Source organism: Onychomys torridus, chromosome 23 (genome assembly GCF_903995425.1).
Source record: "Onychomys torridus chromosome 23, mOncTor1.1, whole genome shotgun sequence".
NCBI lineage: Eukaryota > Metazoa > Chordata > Mammalia > Rodentia > Cricetidae > Onychomys > Onychomys torridus.
In genome coordinates this window covers 49,404,333-49,425,383 of record NC_050465.1, presented here as the reverse complement: position 1 = coordinate 49,425,383, position 21,051 = coordinate 49,404,333, and the positions used below count along the sequence as shown (strand labels likewise).

Sequence of the window (21,051 nt, the reverse complement as noted above, 5' to 3'; positions counted from 1 at the left end):
ATCTGGACTACTGTCTAGCCATTCAAAGATAGTCAATAAACACGTTTCAGGGTACTCAAACCAGTCAGGTATCTTTCAGTTTTCTCTTATTTCTATGCTGTTTCTTGATTTGTCATCTGAGATCAGCATTACTGACAGGCCTCCAAGAGCAGTGGCTTTTCAGAATTAAAGACATGAGACAGTTTACTAAAATCACAAAATCTCAATCAGGAATGTAGATGACTAGTACCATCAAACTAGCGTAAGAACTAAATGCCTTTAACACCAGTGGCACATCTTAAGGCACTAAAGTGTAATACTAAACAAACATACCATCTGAATTCTATCAAGAGGTAGACCACACCAATCATCACAATCTGTTTTTCCCTTATGAGAGTAGGTATAATTTTACTACGAAAGACGTCTAACCAGAAGCGACAGGTGTATCCGATACTACAGCTATTCCATGGTCTACTAAGCAGTTAAGAAAAAGCATGCCATACATAGAGCCGTGTGCACTGGCACAGGAAGACATCCTGCAGCAGGCTCTGGAGATGAAGCATTGTTCCAGGACCAGGAAGCAGCACACACAGACCTTCTCATTTTTATAAAATGAAATGTTATATCTACAGGAACATGGAAGGTCCAAGAAGACGCAATACCAAAATATTAATAAAAAATGTGTTTCTTTCTCTCACCAACACATTAAAGAATGGCTAATAGCTACTAGAAAGGGGAAAGATTCGGAGGTTCTCCTACATCATATTGTCAATTCCTTCCCTACTACCCCCTTCCAAGGGGCAGGGTCACTTGAGAGACCACCAATAAGCACAATAAGCCAGCCCATAAGCACAGCTCCTAAAGTCAGAACATGAAAACTGCATAAAAGGCTGAGATGTAAGACGCCTCAGCACCCTGTTTTGTGTTACTGATGTCATCAGCCATTATATCAGACAGGGCGTTAGAGCCAATGGATTAGGGAACACTAATCTATGTACTGTGGAAGTCCTAGAAGTGACTTTGAATGCTCTAAAATGTTTCAAAAGAGAATGAAGCAGAGCATCATTTATTCAAGATTTTATCTTAAGAAATCAAAACAATTCAATTCTCCTCTATAAAATAGACTACTTTCAAGCTATTTCTCAGTTTCCAAGGAAACTGATGTAAAATTTTCTGAAATAAAGATATTAAAAGCAAACTTTCAATGTGTTTGTATATATTTGGTGTTAGTTAAATGCTGAAATTTCTTATCACTTTACTGAGTGCCAAAGAACTTAATTTTACAAAGTTTTGGCAGCACTAAGGATCAGGCTTAGGAGCCTGTACTTTCTGGGTAAGTAGATATTATACCCTTAAACTAGTCCTCCAGACCTAGAAATGATACTCAGAGGAAACACTGGCATTTTAATGGGAATACTAAGAAGCTCACATTCAGTGCTTACAAACTCATTCCCCCAAATCTCGGACTGAGCATTCCCTGTCGTTCTGTGCTCACACGCCTCTCTCCAGCCTTCCGTAGTGCCCTGCTGAAGTATTCTCGGCTTCAACTCTTGGTTACCAGAACAGACCCAGTTACACGATCAGTAGGTTTAGGTCTCATTCTTTCCTCCCCTTTACTCATTTTCACTGAGAGGAACACATATGAGACAGATAATACGAGATCTAGAGCAAATGTTGCCTTTGCATCAGTCACCTGCAATGTCACTAAAACAGTGGAGGACTAAGAACCAAGAGCTCTACTGTACAGATTAAAATAGAGTGTACATTCTCAAGAGTCCAACCCTGCACACCCACCCCCTCCACATTAGTCCTTAGAACACTTCATGCAGAAGCAGCTTCAGTGATAGCTTAACTTTGCATGCTCATCAGCAATAGTGAGAATGCATACAGGCTTCCTTTGTATTTGGAAGGGACAAATGAGCAAACATGAAATTGTGTTGTAATCCCTCAAGAATTATAAAAAGGTCTTATTTGGACTCTCACTCAATACTACCCACATACTAACTGGTTTGTAAACCCAGAGGCTTACCTTAAAACAGAAGTTTTCATAAAACACACATACACATAGGCATGCAAGCAACCCACTGTCTAAAGATACAATTACTTTTGTGTTTTTATAATATTTAAATATTACAAAAAGTTACAAAAGTGTATCGATCATGGGCCTTAACTTATTGTAACATGAAGACACCAACAGTCCAACTAAAGTGAAAAGGTTATAAGACATTCCTCTAAAGAAAGGAAATCATTTGTAGCATTTAAGTGAAACAAACAGGCCAATCTGGCTTAAACTACTGATGATACTTTGTCTTACAAGTTCGTAGCCTTCAAGAACCATCCTGTTATCCTATATTACTTCTCCCTAGACTCAGAGGTTTTCAAAATTCTAATTATAAAGCATCAAGCACTTCCTCTTCTCCCTCCTACCCACCCACCCAGCCCACCCTCCAGTGGTTCAGCGCCCCGAACTTGGCTTTTCCTTCAACGTGCTCAGCACTGAATAAAATTCTCCAGGCAGGAGGTGGGGAGGGAAAAAGAGCCATGGAAATAAACACTACAGGCACCTGTAGGACTTCATTCTAACTCCCAAACCTTCACACGACCAACTTAAGGCTAAAGTTTAGCCTTTGACTCCCTTGAAACGTCTGGCCAACACTCTCTCCCACCCACCCCTCTTCCTTCGGAAGAGGTAAAGTAAATGAAGTTTTTCAAGTGGCGATGTATTTATCAAAATGAGAACTTTAAAGTAAGCAGAAGACCGAGGGTCAACTCCTTGTGGGGGGAAGGGAAACGGGACTTTAACGTAGCCCTGGAAGAAAACACTGACATCTTTCACAGAAGCCCCCTTTCCCAATTTCCTGTCTTTCTGGGTTCCAATTATTAATTGGAAAAAATAAAGCGCTTATATTGAAGATACTTTAAAAATCCTATTTAATACCATGCTCATTTCTGTGGCAACCTCTACTTGAACGTAAATAAGAGACCCTCAAATAGGCTGGGTCTGGACTGCTCTACTATCAGTTACCTAACTGGTACCAGGGAAGAGGAACCATTAAGTTCTTACCTTAGGTACCATCTGGCTAAGTAAGGGCAGGGAGATGGGATGGCTATTCCAAAGGTTAGGGTCCTGGGAGTTTTGTTAAGAAAAGGGGGCACTTTATATACAGACACATGAAGTCTTGAATGAAGTCCCACTGGACGGTACCCAGCATTACAAAGAGGAAGGGGGGTGCGGGCTGCAGGGTCCCAAGTCGGGGAAGAGGGAACAAGGACCGGGCGTAGGGGAGAGGGAGGGAGAGAAAGAATAAGGGGTGGAGACGCCGAGTCACACAGCCTTCATCCCCGATGCCCAGGCCCGCGCCAGCCTACTCCGGGCAGGAAGGAACCCGAGGCAGCGGCCGCCTCCCAACCGGACCCTGGGAGACGGTGGAGGCCAGAGGTGCGCCGCGGCCCGGACGCGCACGCTGCCTCCTCACCTTCGGGCATCTCTCGGTCGCTGATGTGCTGCAGGTGGTGGCCCTCGCCGGCTCCGAAATCCAACTCGGCGGGCTCCACGGCCGCAGCGGGCGCCGGCGCTACCGCCACCGCGTCCCCGGCCGCCGCCTCGTAGACCTCGGACTCGTAGTCGGGCTCCGCCGGCCCCGCGCGCCGGCCCAGCTTGGGGCTGGCATTGGGGGACACGCAACAGGTCAGCGTGTTCCCCATGGGGCGCGTCCGCTCCGCTCGGCGGCCGCCGCCGCCTGCGCCTCCGCTCGCCCGGGATTCCGCTCCCGCCCCCTCCCCCAACAATGGCGCGGTCGGCGCCGGCAGCCCCGGGCTGAGCGGGGCTGCGCCCGCCCGCACTCGCCGCCGCGCCCGCCGCGCGCCCGCCCGCCCGCCCCGCCGCCCGGCCCGGGGCAGGGCTCCGGCCTCGGCCGCACCCCCGCCGGCTCGCCGCCGCCGCCTCCCCACAGCGGACTAGTCTGCGAGGGCGGCGACCAGCCCGGCTTATTTAAAAGGGGTGGGGACCCGACAAGCGCTGGGAGACGCAGCCACTGCGGGCCGAGAGCGCGGCCGGAGCTCCTCCTCCTTCCGTCGCCGCCTCCAGACTGAAGGCCGCTAGCCGGCTCCTGCCAACCGGAACGCGTCCCGCGGTCACCTGGTGACGGGCAGCCAATCAGACTCGGACTTCCCTCCACGCGCCCGCCTACGGCCCAGGCACGTGACTCACAAAGCCCCGCCCCATCCCTCAAGCCGCGCGGCGCGGACTCGGGTTTCCATTCATCGTGGGCAGCTGGGGAGCCGGGGGCCGGGGCCGGGGCCGGGGCCGGGGTGGGGGTGGGGGGGCGGTGAGCTGCGACAGTTCGCTGCTCGAGGCTGCGCTTCGAGGCGGGTCCCGAAGGCCAGGCTTGGTGGAGAGCTGGTTCTGTCAGCAGCTGGGCTTCTCCATGTCTGACAGCTTCCCTTGGCTCACCCAAAGTAAGTTGCACCGGACTTAGCCGGTTGTATACAGCTAGATGCTCCCGTCTTGCCAGTGTTACGTTTTCGCTTGCAACTTAACCATAGCAACCCCGGGGCTCTCGTCTCACTCTCAATAAAGAGTGGAGCCTGTGCATTGCATGAGGCCTGAGGACACGTCACCCTTCAACTTCCTCGTACGTAAAATAAGGACCAAACTCGTCCCTCCCAGCTCAGAACAACTGGGAGCCAGCAGCTCCCATTTCGCCTGTTTTCTCCCATCCCGCGACAGGCGTTCCCAGATTTCCTTTCTTTAACTAGCAATACAGAGAGCAGTTTTCTCCTACAACATTGAGAACCACACGGTGGGGTACCTACAGTTCTAATTGATGGGGATGGTAGAGGACAATTAACATTTAGCAAGCGCCATGCCAGCGGAGTTCCCTAACTCTAAGTTTAAAGCAATCCCATGTTGTTACGTCTCCCGGATTTTACTGGGGGTGGGTGAGGGGAGTGCGAGATGCAGAAATTAAATAACTTTCCCAAGGTTACATAACTGCTCGGGCAGGAGCCAGAATAGTCGGGGTGCCAGGTGATCTAGATCACTACACACAACTTAATGTGATTATCCCAAAGTACCAGTGGAAGGAAGTCACACTTGGGGAAGGTGACAGAGACTTGGTATTTGGTGGTGTTTAGTTTAAGAGTAATCTTTTCACGTGGGCTTTTAAAAACACCTTCTCTCACTGAACCTCTGTTCCTGAAGTCCAGGCTCCCAGTGCATTCAGGTAAACGAGAAGCAAAAAGTGTGGAGCATCTAGCTGTCTGAGTTCACACTGCTGAACTTGGGGTACAGACTCACCTATCTGACCCGAAAGCCAGTGAGGTCAAGAGTTTGAGTGGTATACTGGAAATAGTTGTTGAAGGCTCACGTGAAATTGGAAAGTCACTATCAGCTGTGACTAGGTCACCCTGGACAATAAGAAGGAAGGGAATGAAGGACCGGTGAAGGGAGCATATTCATTCTCACAGGAGGGAAAGATCGGTAGACCCGACAATAGCAGCGGTGGCTGAGGGGAGACGGACTTCTCCACGTGTATGAGGTGAATTAGGAAGTGCTTAGCAGATATGGAGGGGGCACAAAGGTAGAATGCAGGGGTTAGGGCTTTAGCTCAGTGGTAGAGCGCTTGCCTAGCAAGTGCAAGGCCCTGGGTTCTGTCCTCAGCTCTGGCAAAAAAAAAAAAAAAAAAAAAAGTAGAATGCAAACAAAGAGGCTAAGGTTCTGATTTAGGGGTCTAGGTAGATTTTGACGCTTCCCTCCTAGACAGTTAAAGGAGGAAGCATAAGACTGGAGAAGAAAATAGTTTTCTACGTTGTTAAGTGACCTATGGCAATGAATTTCTCCGAAAGTTGGGTGTGAGCTTCTGTAAGCTAACTCCATCTTGTGATACCCCAACTTAAACTCTTTCAAAAATAGTACTTACACTAAAACAAAAGACGAGTAATCGGGGGACCGTTTTCCTACAGCTTACATGCTAAGAATGCTGCTTTGGGTTCCTGGTTACTTCTGTGGAGCAACTTGGGAACCATGGTTTTAGTAAAGGAGTAAGATAAACCCGTTCAATGAAACGACGGAGGAAATGGTATAAAAATCAGAGAACACAGGAAGTAGTCAAAGCCATGGCTGCGGGAGTGGCTATCTATATTAAAAGGAGGTCCCGTGGGAGGGAAGGAAGGAGGCCACTTGGAGGATGAGGGGATTTGGGTGGTATTAAGGGAAGGCTGTGAAGATGAGCTGCAGCTGATTGTGTAGCTTTCGGTGAACAGGAATTCTTCCTCTAATGGACAGAGTGGGATGCTGCCCTTGGCTATGGCAGCTGGGTGGTTGGTGGCAGCAGGGGGGAGGGGAGGTGGTGGTGGTGTATATGAGCAAGTTTGATGGTGAGGAGTAGCGAAAGAAACAGGTAGGAGATGAGAAAGTGCATCAGTGGCTTTTCTTGTCACTGCCCCAAAATACATGACAGAAGCAATGGAGGATTTATTTCGCCTCACACCGTAGAGAGCAGAGTCTGTCGTGGTGGGGAAGGCGTGATGGCGGGAGCTCTCAGCCTGCCACCTCTCACATTCTAGTGCACCAGGAGGCAGAGCATTTCCGGAAGCCAGAAGAGTGTCCCTTCCAAGACCCTCCCCCAACACCCCACCCTGCTAGCTAGACATACACCAAAGGTTCCACCTCTTTCCCCACACAGCACCACCAGCTAGGGACCAAGGGTTCAAACACAGGCGCTTATAAAGAACATCTCCCATTGAAACCACAACAGAGAATGAGGCGAGGCTGAGAGAGGACCATGAGCTCGGGGCTAGCCTGGGTTATATAGTGAGACCTTATTTGAAAAAGATGAGGGAGGGAAGAGAGGGGAGAAGAAGGCAGAGGGTGTATGACTAAAGAAATTTCCTTGCTGGTCAGTGGTGGTGCACCCCTTTAATCCCAGCACTATGAGTTCAAGGCTAGCCTAGTCTACAGAGCTAGTTCTAAGACAGCAAGGCTACAGAAAGAAAACCTGTCTCAAAGAACAAAAACAACAAAAAATTCTCTTTTTAAGATGGAAGAAAAGGGAAACTGATCACACTTTTATATTGAAGGGTAAGAGCCTATGAGTATAACAGATTTCCTAACTTAGAAGAAAGGGGGAGTGAGTGAAACGATGTCCCTAGGAAGGCAGGAATGTCTGGGATCCAGATCTGGGATAGATAAACTCTGGGAAGCAGAAGCAAGGGGAGAGAAAAGACCTATGTGACATGGAGGCATTTCCAGTGGAGAAGTTTGGGGAAAGTTCACTTTGTGACTCTTGTTTTCCTATAGGTTTCAGTTGGAATATAGCTGTGGAAAGAGGGAAGTGTGTGTAGAAGTCTACAGCTCCCAGAAATCATGTTATACTTAATGAAAACCACATATTAATTTTATGGGCTAATTTTATCTCAACACAAGCTAAAGTCATCTGAGAGGAGGGACCTCAATTAAGAAAATGCCTCCATAAGATCAGGCTGTAGGCAAGCCAGCAAGGCATTTTTTTTTTAATTAGTGATTGATAAGGGAGGGCCTAGCCCACTGTGGGTGAGACCATCCCTGGGCTGGTGGCCCTGGGTTCTATAAGAAAGCAGGCTGAACTAGCCAGAATGTAGCTCTTCTCCATGGCCTCTGCATCAGCTTCTGCCTCCAGGCTCCTGCCCTGTTTGAGCTCCTGTCCTGACTTCCTTCAGTGCTGACTAGTGATGTGAAGTGTGTGCCAGATAACCCTTTCCTCCCCACCTTGTTTTCAGTCTTGGTGTTTAGCACAGCAATAGTAGCCCTAACTAAGACACCATTGCCCCTCAATGTTGGTAACGAATTGGCTTCAGGATCCTCCAGATGCCACAGTTAGAGGAAACTGAAGTCCTGGTATGAAATAGCATGGTATTTACATAGAACCTACCCGTGTGCATTCTCCCATGTATTTCAAGTCACCCGAGTTACCTATAACACCAAATGTCAGTGCCATATAGATAAGTGCAATATGGTAATATTTATAGAGTCATGGCAAGGAAAAAAATGTATGTGCTTGGTAGAGATGTAAGTTATTTAAAATGTTTTCAGGTCACTGCTCACTGAACCCATGGAGGCCGAAGCCACAGATTCAGAGGACTAATGTCACTTCCCTCAAATGTGGGTAAATTGAAGAGATATTTGAGCAAAATCCGTGGAGCTCAACTCTAAACAGGTATATCACAAAAGTAGAAGGTGGCATTAGTTATTCTGTCCAAGTAGTTAAAGGAAATAGCAACAACTTTTGAGGAAGAGTGAACAGAAATTAAGGAGATACAATGTATTTGTAAAAAGTATGGGCATTTGCAAACCCTCTAGCCACATAGAAGACCACAAAAAGGACCCAAGGGAGTGTTAGCCTTTAAACAGGAAGAAGAGGTTACTTCAAAAGGCAAGGGAGCAGAGGGGATTAATTTTTAATTTAATTCTGTTTAAAGTATTTAGTTAAGTATTGATGACAAAAAAAAAAAAAATTAAAACGTGGGAAACCACAGTGGATTGGGAGTGTTCAATGAAGCCTCATTTCCGAAAGACCTAGTTACTGTGTTCTCTGGTGAAAATATCGTCTGAAACGCTAGAAATATCACTGCATACCATTTTAGATGTCTTCTGATGAGTTGAGGTGATGTCTAAGATCAAGTTCCAAGACAGTTCCTGCACATAACAACAGACATAAACAGATGTGCAGGGCCCTGAAAATTAAATAATTAAAAGCACAAGCCAAAATAACTTGTGAACCATTTCTTTGAAAATATTTAACTTTCAAGGAATAGTAGAAAACATTGTTTTAAAAAAATTCCCTGTCTTTCTGGGAGAGTGAGACGTAACTGAACCAAACAGTAATTCCTTGGTGATTACCAGGTGAAAGTTGGAGTCTGAAGAGAAACAGGTTGTGTTTCTATGAGTGCAGTAAATTCTTTGGTTCACCTCTGCTGACTACCTGTTCAGTTGAGGAGACAGTCTCTAGCTGTTGTGTCTTTTATTCCACACAGCATAAAGAAAGGAAGAGGGACATCCATGTAGCATAGTTTTACATGCCATCGGTTCAGTGTTACCTCCTCTCCAGTGTTTTGTCACAGCAGTGAAAATGTGACTTACGGCTCAGAGTAGGCTTTTGTGGGTAAGTGATACATGTATATATTTTTTCCTAAGTAGAAAATCTATAGTTACCATCATATTCTCAAAGTCTAAACAAAAACGTTAAAGAATTATCACACCCGGCATGATGTAGAACAACTTGACTTCTCTCGTTCTTAAATTCAAATAATCGTAACCCATTTTTTTAGTAATGTGATGGTACTGGTAGGCACATCTTAATAAGCTGTCTATGCATTCCTCAACCATCCTCCCTTCTTCTTTCCTTTCGTAGTAGGGATGAGAATGCTAATTTATTTGAAATAGTGCTCTGAAAAAGAGTGTCAGTTCATCCCATCAGGACAGGCGCCCATTAGACAGGTGACTTCTGGCCCCAATGTCATCTGTGATACAGTTCCTATTATTGGGGCATTTTATGTGGACAGCTCTAGGAAAAGCTGGCATTTAAAGAGAGACCGAGTATTTTCTTTTGCTTTCCTCGGTCTCTACTTTCCTCCATCTCATATGATTTGTGTGCTTCTAGTGTTTCATCTCTGGCACAGCCGCTGCACCCGAATCTGCTGATATTTTAACTACCGTCTGAGCCCCACCACCACCACCACCACCACTCAGTCAGTGCCATGCTACTCAGGCCATGGCCTGGCAGGACTTCTGGTCCCACTGGCACTGGCCTTGCCACTGCTGCCAAATGTAGTTTTTAACTAAGTCTCTATCATTCTGTTTACCTATAAAGACTCAGGAGTCAGATGCTGGGGTGAAAGCCTGCTAGCTCTCAGGGGCCAAGAAGCAACCAGCTGACTTTCCTTTTTGGCAAGAGACCCAGCAAGAGAGCACCTTTCCACCCTTCCCAACCCAAAAAACACCTAAAATCTCCCAAGTCCCTCCTTACTTCTTCCTGTGTGTCTCTGGCTCCTCCGTACTCCCCATGACTAATTCCTGTCCACTAGTCACTGGCTCTGTTCCTTGATCCAAGGTTGATTTTATTAGCACAGTCTCGGGGTTTCACAGTGTGATCAAATATTCCACAACCTGGTTTCACTTTCCTAGATGCTAAAATCCTTCTCAGCCTATTGGTAGCTCTTCTTAGATGTGTAGGGACAGAACAGTGCCCAGGATTTCCTAAATCAAATACCACCAGCTCTCTTCCTTGCTCCAAGGACTTTTATAATATGTGTCTGTGCCCTGGTGTTTGATTGGCACCCTCTACACTTGACCAGGAAATAAACTCACTTGGAATCTGTTTTGAAACAAGGCAGCTACAACTTCCAATTGTTGTTGGGACAGTTCTATTACTATCTCCTCCCTCCATTTATCTGCTTCACTGTTTATCTCTCTTGTGTGCTATCTTAGGACTTTTAAGATATCTCAACCCCCCCTTTATATTTATATTTTCAATTTTATTTATGCGCATGGGCATTATATCTGTATAGTACAGTGCTCTTGAGAGGCATTGGACCTCCTGGGACTGGAGTTACAGATACTTGTGAGCTGCCTCCTAAATGTTGGGAATCCAACATGGGTCCCCTGGAAAGAGCAGCCAGTACTCTTAACTGCTGAACCATCTCTCCATCCCTTCTCTTCTCTTATTTTTTAATTGTGTGTGTGTGTGTGTGTGTGTGTGTGTGTGTGTGTGTGTGTGTATTTGTACACCCAAGTGCAGGTGTTATGAAGGCCAGAAGAAGGTGTCAGCTCCCTGGAACTGGAGTTACAGGTGATTGTGAGTTGCTAGGATACAGGCGCTAGGAACCAAACTTGGGTCCCCTCCTGAAACAGTATGTGTTCTTAACTACTGAGCCATCTCTACAGCCTCTGAACTTATTTATTAAAGGGAATCTTCGGCCGAGTGATACAAGTTTCTCTCACATTTGAAACATTTTCTAGCGATGATTTGACATGTTCCCTCCCGGTTCTTCCAGAAGCCTTTTTGACAGCAGCCTCTTCAAATAAGCTGACATTAGAAAGACAGTGCTGGAGGGGGAAGAGGAGTTTCATTAAACTTGACAGCACTGAACAGTTTGATTTCTTTGTAGCCAGGTTGTCGTCTCAGAAACCCAGCCGAGACTTCGGGCAGGAGCTTTTTCTTATAATGACTCTATTGCCCTGTTGTCAAAATAATCTTTATCGTCCTAGCACTAAGCCTTCCCTGAAGCACCTCTAGAATCATGCTATCAGAAGACACTTGCACAGCAATCTGGGTGGATGCAGGGGCCGGGGAACTTATCTTGGCAGATATATATATATATATATATATATTGGTTTTTCGAGATAGGGTTTCTCTGTGTAGCTTTGCGACTTTCCTGGAACTCACGTTGAAAACCAGGCTGGCCTTGAACTCACAGAGATCCGCCTGGTTCTGCCTCCCAAGGGCTGGAATTAAAGGCGTGCGCCACCACCGCCCGGCTTGCATATTGTTTTTTAAGAAAAGAAACCCCCAAACCCCAACAACCTAGGTTAGCTTAGACTCCTCTGTGGTGTGAGCCTGCCTGTTTTAATTGGCTTTCCAAGGATGAGTGGTCAAGCTTGACTTCTTGAGGTGTAGACTGTGACCCCAAATTTAGTCACAGGACATCTGCTGGGTGCTTAGGTAGAAAGGGACAATATTCTTCTCTGACTTGTGTCTTTCAATGTCTTTCCCACAGATGGAATAGGCTACTCCCATGAAAAAATATCTTTGTTATTCAATAAATAACCAGGGGAGGAATAGAGGAAGACCGAAGCCATAGAGGTGATTAAAAAAATTCAATTATTCAATCCAGTTCTGTCCTGTTCTTTGCATCCAAAATTGGGAATCCAGGATAGCGGCTCAGCGTGGCCATCTGGTAAACCTATACTCGTTCTCTGGGGATTTTTCTGGAGCAGTTTGTTCTGGAGTGCTTCTCTCGTTCCCTCAAGACAGTTCTGTCTCTTGCTTATAAGGAGTTATTCTGCAAAGTCAAACTGTAGAACAATGTGCTCTCACATTGTATGGTAATTGCTTTCATGTCTGTACAGCTCTCTGGCAACTAAATTTTGAGAACACAAGTCTTCTGTTCATTTTGCATATCCTTATCACTAAATCTATACCTAGCTTAATACATTTTTTGAGTGCCTGTATAAATGAATTAAAAAGTTGAATAGGATGTACCAACATCAGAAGTTGAGAACCATTTAAAGCCATTTTTTCCAGTATCCTCTTTCATGCCTCTGTTTCTAGCTTCTAGTCTTCTGTAGCATCTCTTTAAAACAACCATCATTTTATGATAAGCTCATAGCTTGGGGTCAGGAAATGAATCAAGACACACATCACTGCTTAGGAAACAGAGGATACAGCTGGAGTGGACCAATTTAGCAACGGAAATGACCAAGTTGGCTTACCAGCAGTATCCATTCCAACTAGAGCTTAGATCCTCCGTTCCTCTCCATGCCTCGACTCTGAGGTTGGAATGTCCATGGTGGCTTCTTCACTGCATGTCAGGTACCAGGTTTACCAAGTTTGGGACATCTGGGGCTACTAGACACATCATAGTTCTCTCAAAAGCAACCAAATTTCCTGTGACACAGATGTGTAATGCCAATATGTTTCATGTTTCCAGTAAAGACAACAGTCTAAAATTACAGAGGAATAAGAGGAGCTGTGGTCAGCCTCATTCCTTATTGGAGAAAAAAAAAAACAACCTTTAATCCAGGTCCTAGTCTGTTGATGTTATTTATTCACTACTTGACAATGGATAAGCTAAAGTTATTAGAACCAGATCTAAGTGCAGTATCCAGAGAAACATTGACCCTGTGGACTTTAGGGGTCTGGTTTGTTTGTTTGTTTTGAGAGAGGGTCTTAGTGTGTAGCCAAACTCGTGAGCCTCACTGCTCAGCCTTCCTAATGCTGGGATTACATGTATGTACCACCAAGCCAGCAGCCTTTGGGTTTTTAGTAGGTAGAAAGAATGTGGGTACACAGGTGCGATCAGTTAATTCCATTTTATAATGTCTCCTTACACACTGAACCAAACTGAAAACAGTAATAGGAAAAAAACCCTTCAGACTTACATGCTAAGAACCTTACATTTTTCTGATAATTCTTTCTGAAGAACAACCTAGGATCTGTGTTTGAGCAAATGAGGACTCCTACAGAGAAAGAAGCCATTATAGAAGACAGTGTCCTAAATGAGATTATCTTTGCTGCTTCTAACAACTACCATGTGGGCATACACTGAGTATAAACTAATATCCATGACAGTCACCTGTAATGGTCAGATTCTCAGGCAAACCTCTCCTGGGCCAGCAACATGCTAAACACATTATACAAAGGTAGTAGAATGATGGAGTCATTCACTGTTGTGTGTTTTTGCAGCAAGATATGCAAGGTCTCTGTGCCCTTCTCCAGAAGTGTCAGGAAAAGCCTGCAACATCTGTCACCCCTGCTTAGTGTTCCTTTGAGTCAGAAATCATGCTTTGCTGGCATTTTGTTTCTATAAAAGAAATAGAAAAATCTGACCCTCAGAGTCCTCAGTGAGGCGAGAGCCATAATGAGTCAGCATTGGTGTTGGGTGTCTTACATGGAGAAAAGGAATAAACATGGTTAGAAAAATACACAGTCTAACTGGTTTCATAGCAGGTACTTGACCAAAGCTAAACGGGAAGTAAGCAATGCTAGTTCTGAGGCTCACCATCAATTAATAGTAATTAAGAAGTAATCTGTAATGATTTGGATGAATTATGGGCCCTTACTTTCATGCTGTGGGCTGGAATAACGCTTTTTGGAACCATTAATGCAACCTGAAACAAAGGATATGTCAGTAATACTCACCTTTATTAAAGTTTTTGTTATCTTGCTCATGATAGTTTCTTGCATTTTTAAAAGATGATGATTTATGCAAAGTGAGTAGACATGACTGAGAGACAGATTGTGGGGAAAGGAGGGGGTCAACGGGAGGGTACATAGGTGCCAAGTGTGTGTGTGTATGTATATGTGGCACTGTAAGGAAAACGAAGTCGACTTAAACTGTTATCCAGGTTATTAAGTTTTGAAGGTGCTGCTTAAGTTTGGATGCTCTGGCAAGTGCTTCCCATCCATTTCCTTCCACCCTGCCAGGCACCTGCCAGGCTTCTGCCAGAACGATGTGAGAGATTCTGGACATTGCCTGGCCTGTGCATGAAAGAAAATAAAGGGACAAGCACACCCTTGGATGTGTTTCTGACTGTGTTCTGGTATTTCCAAACCATTGATCCAAAGACCCAAAGTCCAGTCTAGGCCAGAGAACAGCACTGCCCTTTGTCCTGAGGATCCCAGCATCACCCATAGCTGAAGGAGAGTCAGGACAAAGACGACAAACACATCTGACACTACAAATCTCGACTGTGCCAGTGGGCTCCAAGAAATCACCTCACCATTCTCCACTGAAAGAGAAAAGGAAAGTGGATGATAGCCAATTAAAAATGATGACAAGATATCATCTATTCAAGATTAATAGTACTTACTATATTTAGCTTCTTACAGAAGTAAAGATATCTATCAGCTGTACAGAAATTAAAAATCACCTAAAGATAAAAATAAAACCCCATCCCAAGAGATCCCTGCTATTAGCATTTTATGGCATACTTCTCTAAACTTTAATAAAATGTTTCAGTGACTTAAAAGGGAAATGTGCAACCTATGTAGTTCCTCGTTCTTAACAATATAAACATTTTTCCTCTGTCACATGTGTATGTAGTGTATAATTTGTTATGATCTCACAATCTGTCTTCATCCACCCATGAATAGTCACCAAGAGCCAGCTAGTCTCCAGGCAATAAGCTCAGAACTGTGAGATACTTCTGTTAGCAAAATAGAGTATTTGGCCTTCTGGGGTTGATATTTAAGTAGAGAGAAACCTTAAAAAGTAATAAATAAATGAGCAAATGCATGATGGTTAATAGGGTAGTGTTTCATAAGGAATACCAGGGAGTCTTCTCTATTAAGCATTGTGACTACATTGTATCCCATGACTTCAACATATATATATATATGTTGAAGTCATGAGCCCTGGTACTTCAGAATATGATTATATTTGGGGATAAAATATTTTGTTTGTTTCATTTTCTGATTTTTATGGGGTTTGTGGAGGGTGATTTTGTTGTTGTTGTTGTTTTGTTTTGAGACAGGATTCCTCTTATGTCATCCTGGTTGGGCTGGAACTTGCCATCCTCCTGCCTTAGTGCTGGCGTTACTGGCATAAGGAAATCTGCCCAGCTTGGAAATAAGGTCTTTGTGGATATAATGGTTGAAATAAGATTAGCGAGCCAAGCCCTGATCCAGTAAAGGAGTGGTGTCCCTGTGAGAAGAGGAAGTTTGCCATTTAAAGACACCAAGAAGATGCCATCTAGAGGCCAAGGGCAGGGACCTGGCACTGACCTTCCCTCCATAGCCCTCCACAGAAATGAGTCCTAGCCACACACTGATCCTGGGCCTGCAGCTTCCAGAACGGTTCAAGGCTCCGAGTTTGCTGTCCTTTGTTATGGCAGCGCGCGCGCGCGCGCGCACACACACACACACACACACACACACACACACACACACACACACACACCCGGAATGCCGAGCAGGAGTACAGTGAGAGGCTGCCATCCTCATGAGTGAAGAAGACCCCGGAAGGGCAGCAGAGCTTGGGCCTTCGCCTGAGGGCAGAGCAGGGACCAGATGCCTGGGAGGATGGAGAGAGGTGGGGTCGGAAGAGGCAGCAGCTTCTGGTAGGAGCCTCAGTCTCCCACTTCAAGAAGGACTTTCAGAATGTATTTTTGGGAAAAGGGAGAAGTTGCTCGAGAGCCAGTGGCATGGCCCTGGTGAATTGCTTGTGTTGAATGAAGCACAGACTAATGTAGCAAACATTTGTAACCTTGTTAGTCAATTAAAATATCTGCCCTACTAATGAGAAGGAGAAAGGGGCTTCTGGAATTTAGAACCCTAGTTCTAAATTTTCTGTGTCACCATCCACCCTCTTGACCATCTTTCTCCCCAGTCAACGGAACCAACAAGCCATCATTTAAGCTGGCCTCAGGCCCTTCTGTGAGTTCTCTACAGAGATCCCTCATGGAGCTTTTCTTTACTTCGTTTTAAGGTCAGCTGTTTGGACCCCCCTTTTCCTTATGTCCTTCTCCTGGGCCAGGCTTGCCCCAGGCTCCCAGTCCTCAGGCCTTTCTAGCTTGCTGGCACCAATTGCCAAGGGCTAAGTTTCCATTGCTCATTGCAGCTCACTCCACACCCACCTCTTGCCTTAGCCTTAGGAAATGCAGAGAGATAGGGCTCCCCTGAAATCTGCACACCCAACCAGGAAAGTGGGCAGTCTCTCATTAGTCAGTGGAGAACAAAATCACAAGGGCTTGGAAACTGCCATTCATGAGGACGTGTGGCTCTGGACCCAGCTTTGACCAACTTCCTCTCTTTTGTTGGTCTCTTAAGCTACTGAAGGGCTCTTTTTCTTTTTTCTATTGTTCTTCGTATTTAGTTATTGGGAGTGGGCAGGCATGTGTGCTAAAGTACAGCCGTGGAGACCAGAAGGCACCTAGTGGGAGTTGGTTCTCTCCTATCATGTGGCTTAAGGGGATCCAATAACTCAGGTTATTGGGCTCAGTCACCTCCTTTAACCCACTGAGCCATCTTTTCCATTATATGAAGAGCAATTTCTTAAGGAACAGTCCCTCACCAGTGACTTCCTTTAGCTGCATAGTTACCTATTTCCTTTTTCCTTTCTGCTAAATCCTTTGTCTTCCCCAAACCCCTCAAGAAGGCCTGTCAACTCTACCCTGATTTTGGCTTTTTTGGTGACAACAATTGATCAAACTCACAGTATGTGGCTTGGAAAAATAAAAAGAGTACCAGTTCAGCCCAGGCTCTTGGGCTGTTCCATAGCCGTGGCCCTCCGATACCTTTGTATATAAACTGGACATTCCTTCGAGCAAATGTCCTAAGATAAGAGCACTGGGTGACCACTAATATTATCAACTTGACAGGATCTAGAGCCATTGAAGAGATCTCTAAGGGAGTCCTGAGGGATTGCTTAGATTGGGTTAGTTGAGGTGGAAGACTCATCTTGAATGTGGGTGGTCCTATTCCATGGGCTGGGAGCCAAGACTGCATAAAAAAAAAAAAAAAAAAAAAAACCAAGCTGAGTACAGCATTAATCACCCTCTGCTTCCTGACTTTGGACATGTGACCAGCGGTCATACTTTCCCACCATGATGAATTATATACCCTGGAACTGTAAATCACAGTAAAACCTTCCTGCAGTTGCATTTACCCCGCAATAAGACAAGTCAATAAAACCAACCAGGATCACAGACCTGGGGTTCACAAAGGGCTCAGTACACTTAGAGAAGTGGGCAGGTTTTTATAAAGAAGACAGCAGCTGTCAGCTTGAGCTCTGTGCATCATCATTAGACTTCATCTGCTGTGACCTATAAGTCGGTTTTGTTTTGTTCTTTAACTATACACTCGAATAAATCCCCCTAATCACCTGGGAAATGCTCACATTGAGCTGAATGTGTATTGGAATTGTTGTTAAATAAATTTTAAATAGACCACAAATGTTATAGCTCTGTTTTGGCTTTCTCTTCTCCTGCCCTGGGTTTTTATTGGTATGGAAATGACTGATGCCTCTCCTGACCCCTGAAGGCCCAATGAAAACATGAAACCAAGGCAAGGTGACAAAGTCTGGTCATTCAGGACTGAGGGCCTCATCGTATTACTTCTTAGAAAAAGAAAATGCTGTACCAAGAACCCAGAGCCACGGATGTTCTTCCCAGATCAAGCAGTTTCCAAAATTCCACATTTTTAGTTTAAATGAGTCAGCAGGGAATTTCTAGGCTTGAAAATTTGAGTAAAAGCAGAAACGAGCTTGAAAATGTAAACCACTATCTTCTAGTTGGGCATAATATTCAAATACATCCCGGGGGATGACGTAAATAGGGATTTTTTTTTTTTTAACCCCACAGAGTTACTCTCAAAATCAGAGGGCTAGAAGGTACATAAAAGTTACAGCTTGCTGAATATCTTACCAGATTCTCAGGCTTCTTGTCTTCAGCCATCCCTGTGCGCCTTATTACGGATGGCAGTAGGGCTGTAGTTTAACCTCTGCATTGCTAACCAAACACTGACCTGCCCACATAGGCAGCATGGAAATGAAAACATTTATATAACGTCTTAGCAACACTTGTCTGTAGGAACAGTGTCATCCAGAGCCTGGAGGATCGTGACACTCTCTCCTCTGTCCTTTTAAATTCCCAGTGATGCCAAATATATTCATGACAACCGATACTGTTCCAAAATACCAGCATTCAACTTAGCTGTATACCTGGCAACTGATCCAACCCACTGTGAAGGAAGTAACTGTGTCTTTAACTGTCTCACATGAGGAACAGCGAAAACTCAGATACTTTGTATTTCAAAGAGATGGGGAGTTGTAAACTAAGACATTTCTTAAAAGACTAATCAATTTTGTACTTTAAAAAAAAAAAATTGTGCTACTGTAACCCTTCTCAGTTCAGGTTTTTGTCAGCCAGATGCGAAAATCCCGAAAATCCCGTGTTGTAGCCAACTCTTGCTACCATCTAATTATTACAACTAAATCATTGGTATGAAAAGTGCAGAACTCTGCCATATACTGTAAACAACCTGGCACAGTTTGGTTCACTTTTTCTTTTCCCTTTTTGGGGTGGTGCTGTGGATCAAACCCAGGGCTTCTTGCATGCGAAGTACATGCTCCGCCTGTGCTATAGGCCCAACCCCCACCCAGCATAGTAAACACTGATAATCATAGTAAGAATAATTACTAAAGTATCACCTTTGAGTACCTAAGTATTTGTTAAATATATTTTTATTATTTGAGAATTTCATACAAGCATACAATGTGTTTTCATCATATTCTTCTACAATTCCTCTCCCTAACAGCTCCAAGATCCACTCCCAACTCCTCCAACATCCATCTCTTTCCTCCCTACCCCTCCAACTTTGTGCCCCTTCTCTCTTTCTCTTAAAAAACCTTCAAGTCCAGTTCCTGTTGCGCATATGTTCTTGGGTGTGGGATCTCCCACTGGAGTGTGATTCACCTATCAGGGGGCCACACCCTTAAAGCAAACCATCTCTCCCTTCCGCATAAGCTGTTGGCTGTCAGTAGCTCCTCATTTAGGGGTGGGGGCTCACGTGGCCCTCCCTGCTGTGGGTTAGGATGTTGATACAGGTCTTGTGCGGGCAAACACTGTGCTTGTGAGTTCAGTGGGCCTGTTGTGTCCAGAAGATGCTGTTTCCCTCTGATCCTTTCAGACCTCTGGTTCCTATAATCCTTCTGTCCTCTCTTGTACCACGGTACCCGAGCCATGGTGGGTGATGGTGATGTAGTGTCCCATTTATGGCTGAACAATCTACTTCACTTATCTGTACTCTGGCCAGTTGTGAGTTTCTGCATTAATCTCCACTGTACAAAGAAACTCGTCTGACGAAATCTGATAGCAGCACCAATCTATGGGAAGAGAAATGAGAATTTAGAGGCCAGTTTGATACTAGAGGCCTATTTAAAATAATAGTAGTAAGTTCACCTTTGGGGCCTGTGAGCTCCCCAACCAGGGATTCTTGGCCAGATTTACAGGATCAGGCTTGCATTTCCTCCTGTGGAGTGGGCCTGAAGTACAATCAGAAAGGTGTTGGCTACCACCATGTCTTAGGGGTTTCATTGCTGTGAAGAGACACCATGACCACCCTTAGAAGGAAAACATTGAATTGGGGTGGCACTTATAGATTCAGAGATGCAGACTATTATCATCATGATGGGGAACATGGTGGCGTGCAGGCAGATGTGGTGCTGGAACTGAGAGCCTGACAGTCACACTAAGGGAAGCCTAAGCAAGAGACCTCAAAGCCCATTCTCCACAGTGACACACTTCCTCCAACAAGGCCCCACTCCCTTTGGGGACATTTTCTTTCAAAGCACCACACACCATAACATTCATGCCACTATGGCACACATGGGTGTGTCTTGCCATGGTGATCTTTGTTATAGCTCACAGGCTTCAGAGTTGGGTAAGGCTATTGATTACTACCCTCACCCCCAGGAGCTTACATAGCATCTTCCAGTACTGTGAAAGCTAGCCCAAGAGCAACAGCAATGACTGGAGTACTTTTGGGACTGCCTTGGGTAAGCCTCCCAACAGACCGATGAGAGGTAAAATAACTAATTCACAACTAGTCATCATGATGCTGAGATTTTTGCAGAAACTATGTGTTTCGAGTTCTTTGTCTGTCTATAAATTCCCCCACTTCTTATAATTCCTCCACAAAACAAGGCTCTCATTACTCTCATGTGAGGGATGAAGAAACCAAGAGCCAGGGTTGAAATGGTCTGCACAAGGTCACACAGCAGTAGAGTCAGTATTTGGAAACTTGGGCACGTTGGCTCCCAGCTCGGTGTTGCTCTATACTTCCTGTACTTTGAGATCCAGTTGTGCTCCAGGCACTCAGACCATCTTCGTTCACTGTTCATGTCATGCTTTTAGAAGAGGGAAAAACTTCCTGGTTTAACATAGAAGTGCCCTATAGAGCAAACTGAACCAGCATGTCATCCTTTGGTGCCTAACCAGTAAACTTGCTTTGCAATTTTTGTGAAGTGCCATTTGCTTAGAACTTAGAGCTGGGATCCAACATCTGGATTTGCATAAATCCCCAAGCCCATACTCGTCCTGTCGGAGTTACTGTTCAGGAAGTTTCTGTGGCATCTAAAGGTGCAAAAAGACTCCCTGGGACAAGAACAAACATTGGAAAAATCCAGTGACTACAAAGCACCCACAGATACCATGTGCCATACATAAAGTCAAGAATTGGGCATGCTGTCTGACAACATCCATGGTACTGGCCTCAGAAAGAAAGCTAAGAGAGACAGAGAAGCTGCTATCATTAAGAAACCAGTCCTGAGGTGGGCGGTGGTGGCGCACGCCTTTAATCCCAGCACTTGGGAGGC

General features: G+C 45.1%; 1 protein-coding gene and 1 long non-coding RNA gene across 4 annotated transcripts in view; one reads left to right on the top strand and one right to left on the bottom strand.

Annotated features, from left to right (window-relative positions):
• Ccnyl1 (cyclin Y like 1) overlaps positions 1 to 3,822 on the bottom strand; it is a 33,847-nt gene extending 30,025 nt beyond the window's left edge. For both annotated transcript variants that reach the window (XM_036173799.1, XM_036173800.1), the window contains exon 1: positions 3,456 to 3,822. In XM_036173799.1, coding sequence (XP_036029692.1) covers positions 3,456 to 3,684 — 229 coding nt within the window. In that variant the 5' untranslated portion in view covers positions 3,685 to 3,822. The remainder of the gene's footprint in view (positions 1 to 3,455) is intronic.
• A 498-nt stretch (positions 3,823 to 4,320) lies between these two features.
• On the top strand, positions 4,321 to 17,141 carry LOC118572958. Of its 2 annotated transcripts, none has more exons than XR_004943571.1 (3): positions 4,321 to 4,437; positions 8,051 to 8,174; positions 15,212 to 17,141. It is a non-coding gene; the product is annotated as an uncharacterized LOC118572958 (long non-coding RNA). The 2 variants fall into 2 exon arrangements; XR_004943572.1 differs by lacking the exon at positions 15,212 to 17,141 and adding an exon at positions 8,992 to 9,105.
• Positions 17,142 to 21,051: the final 3,910 nt, after the last annotated feature.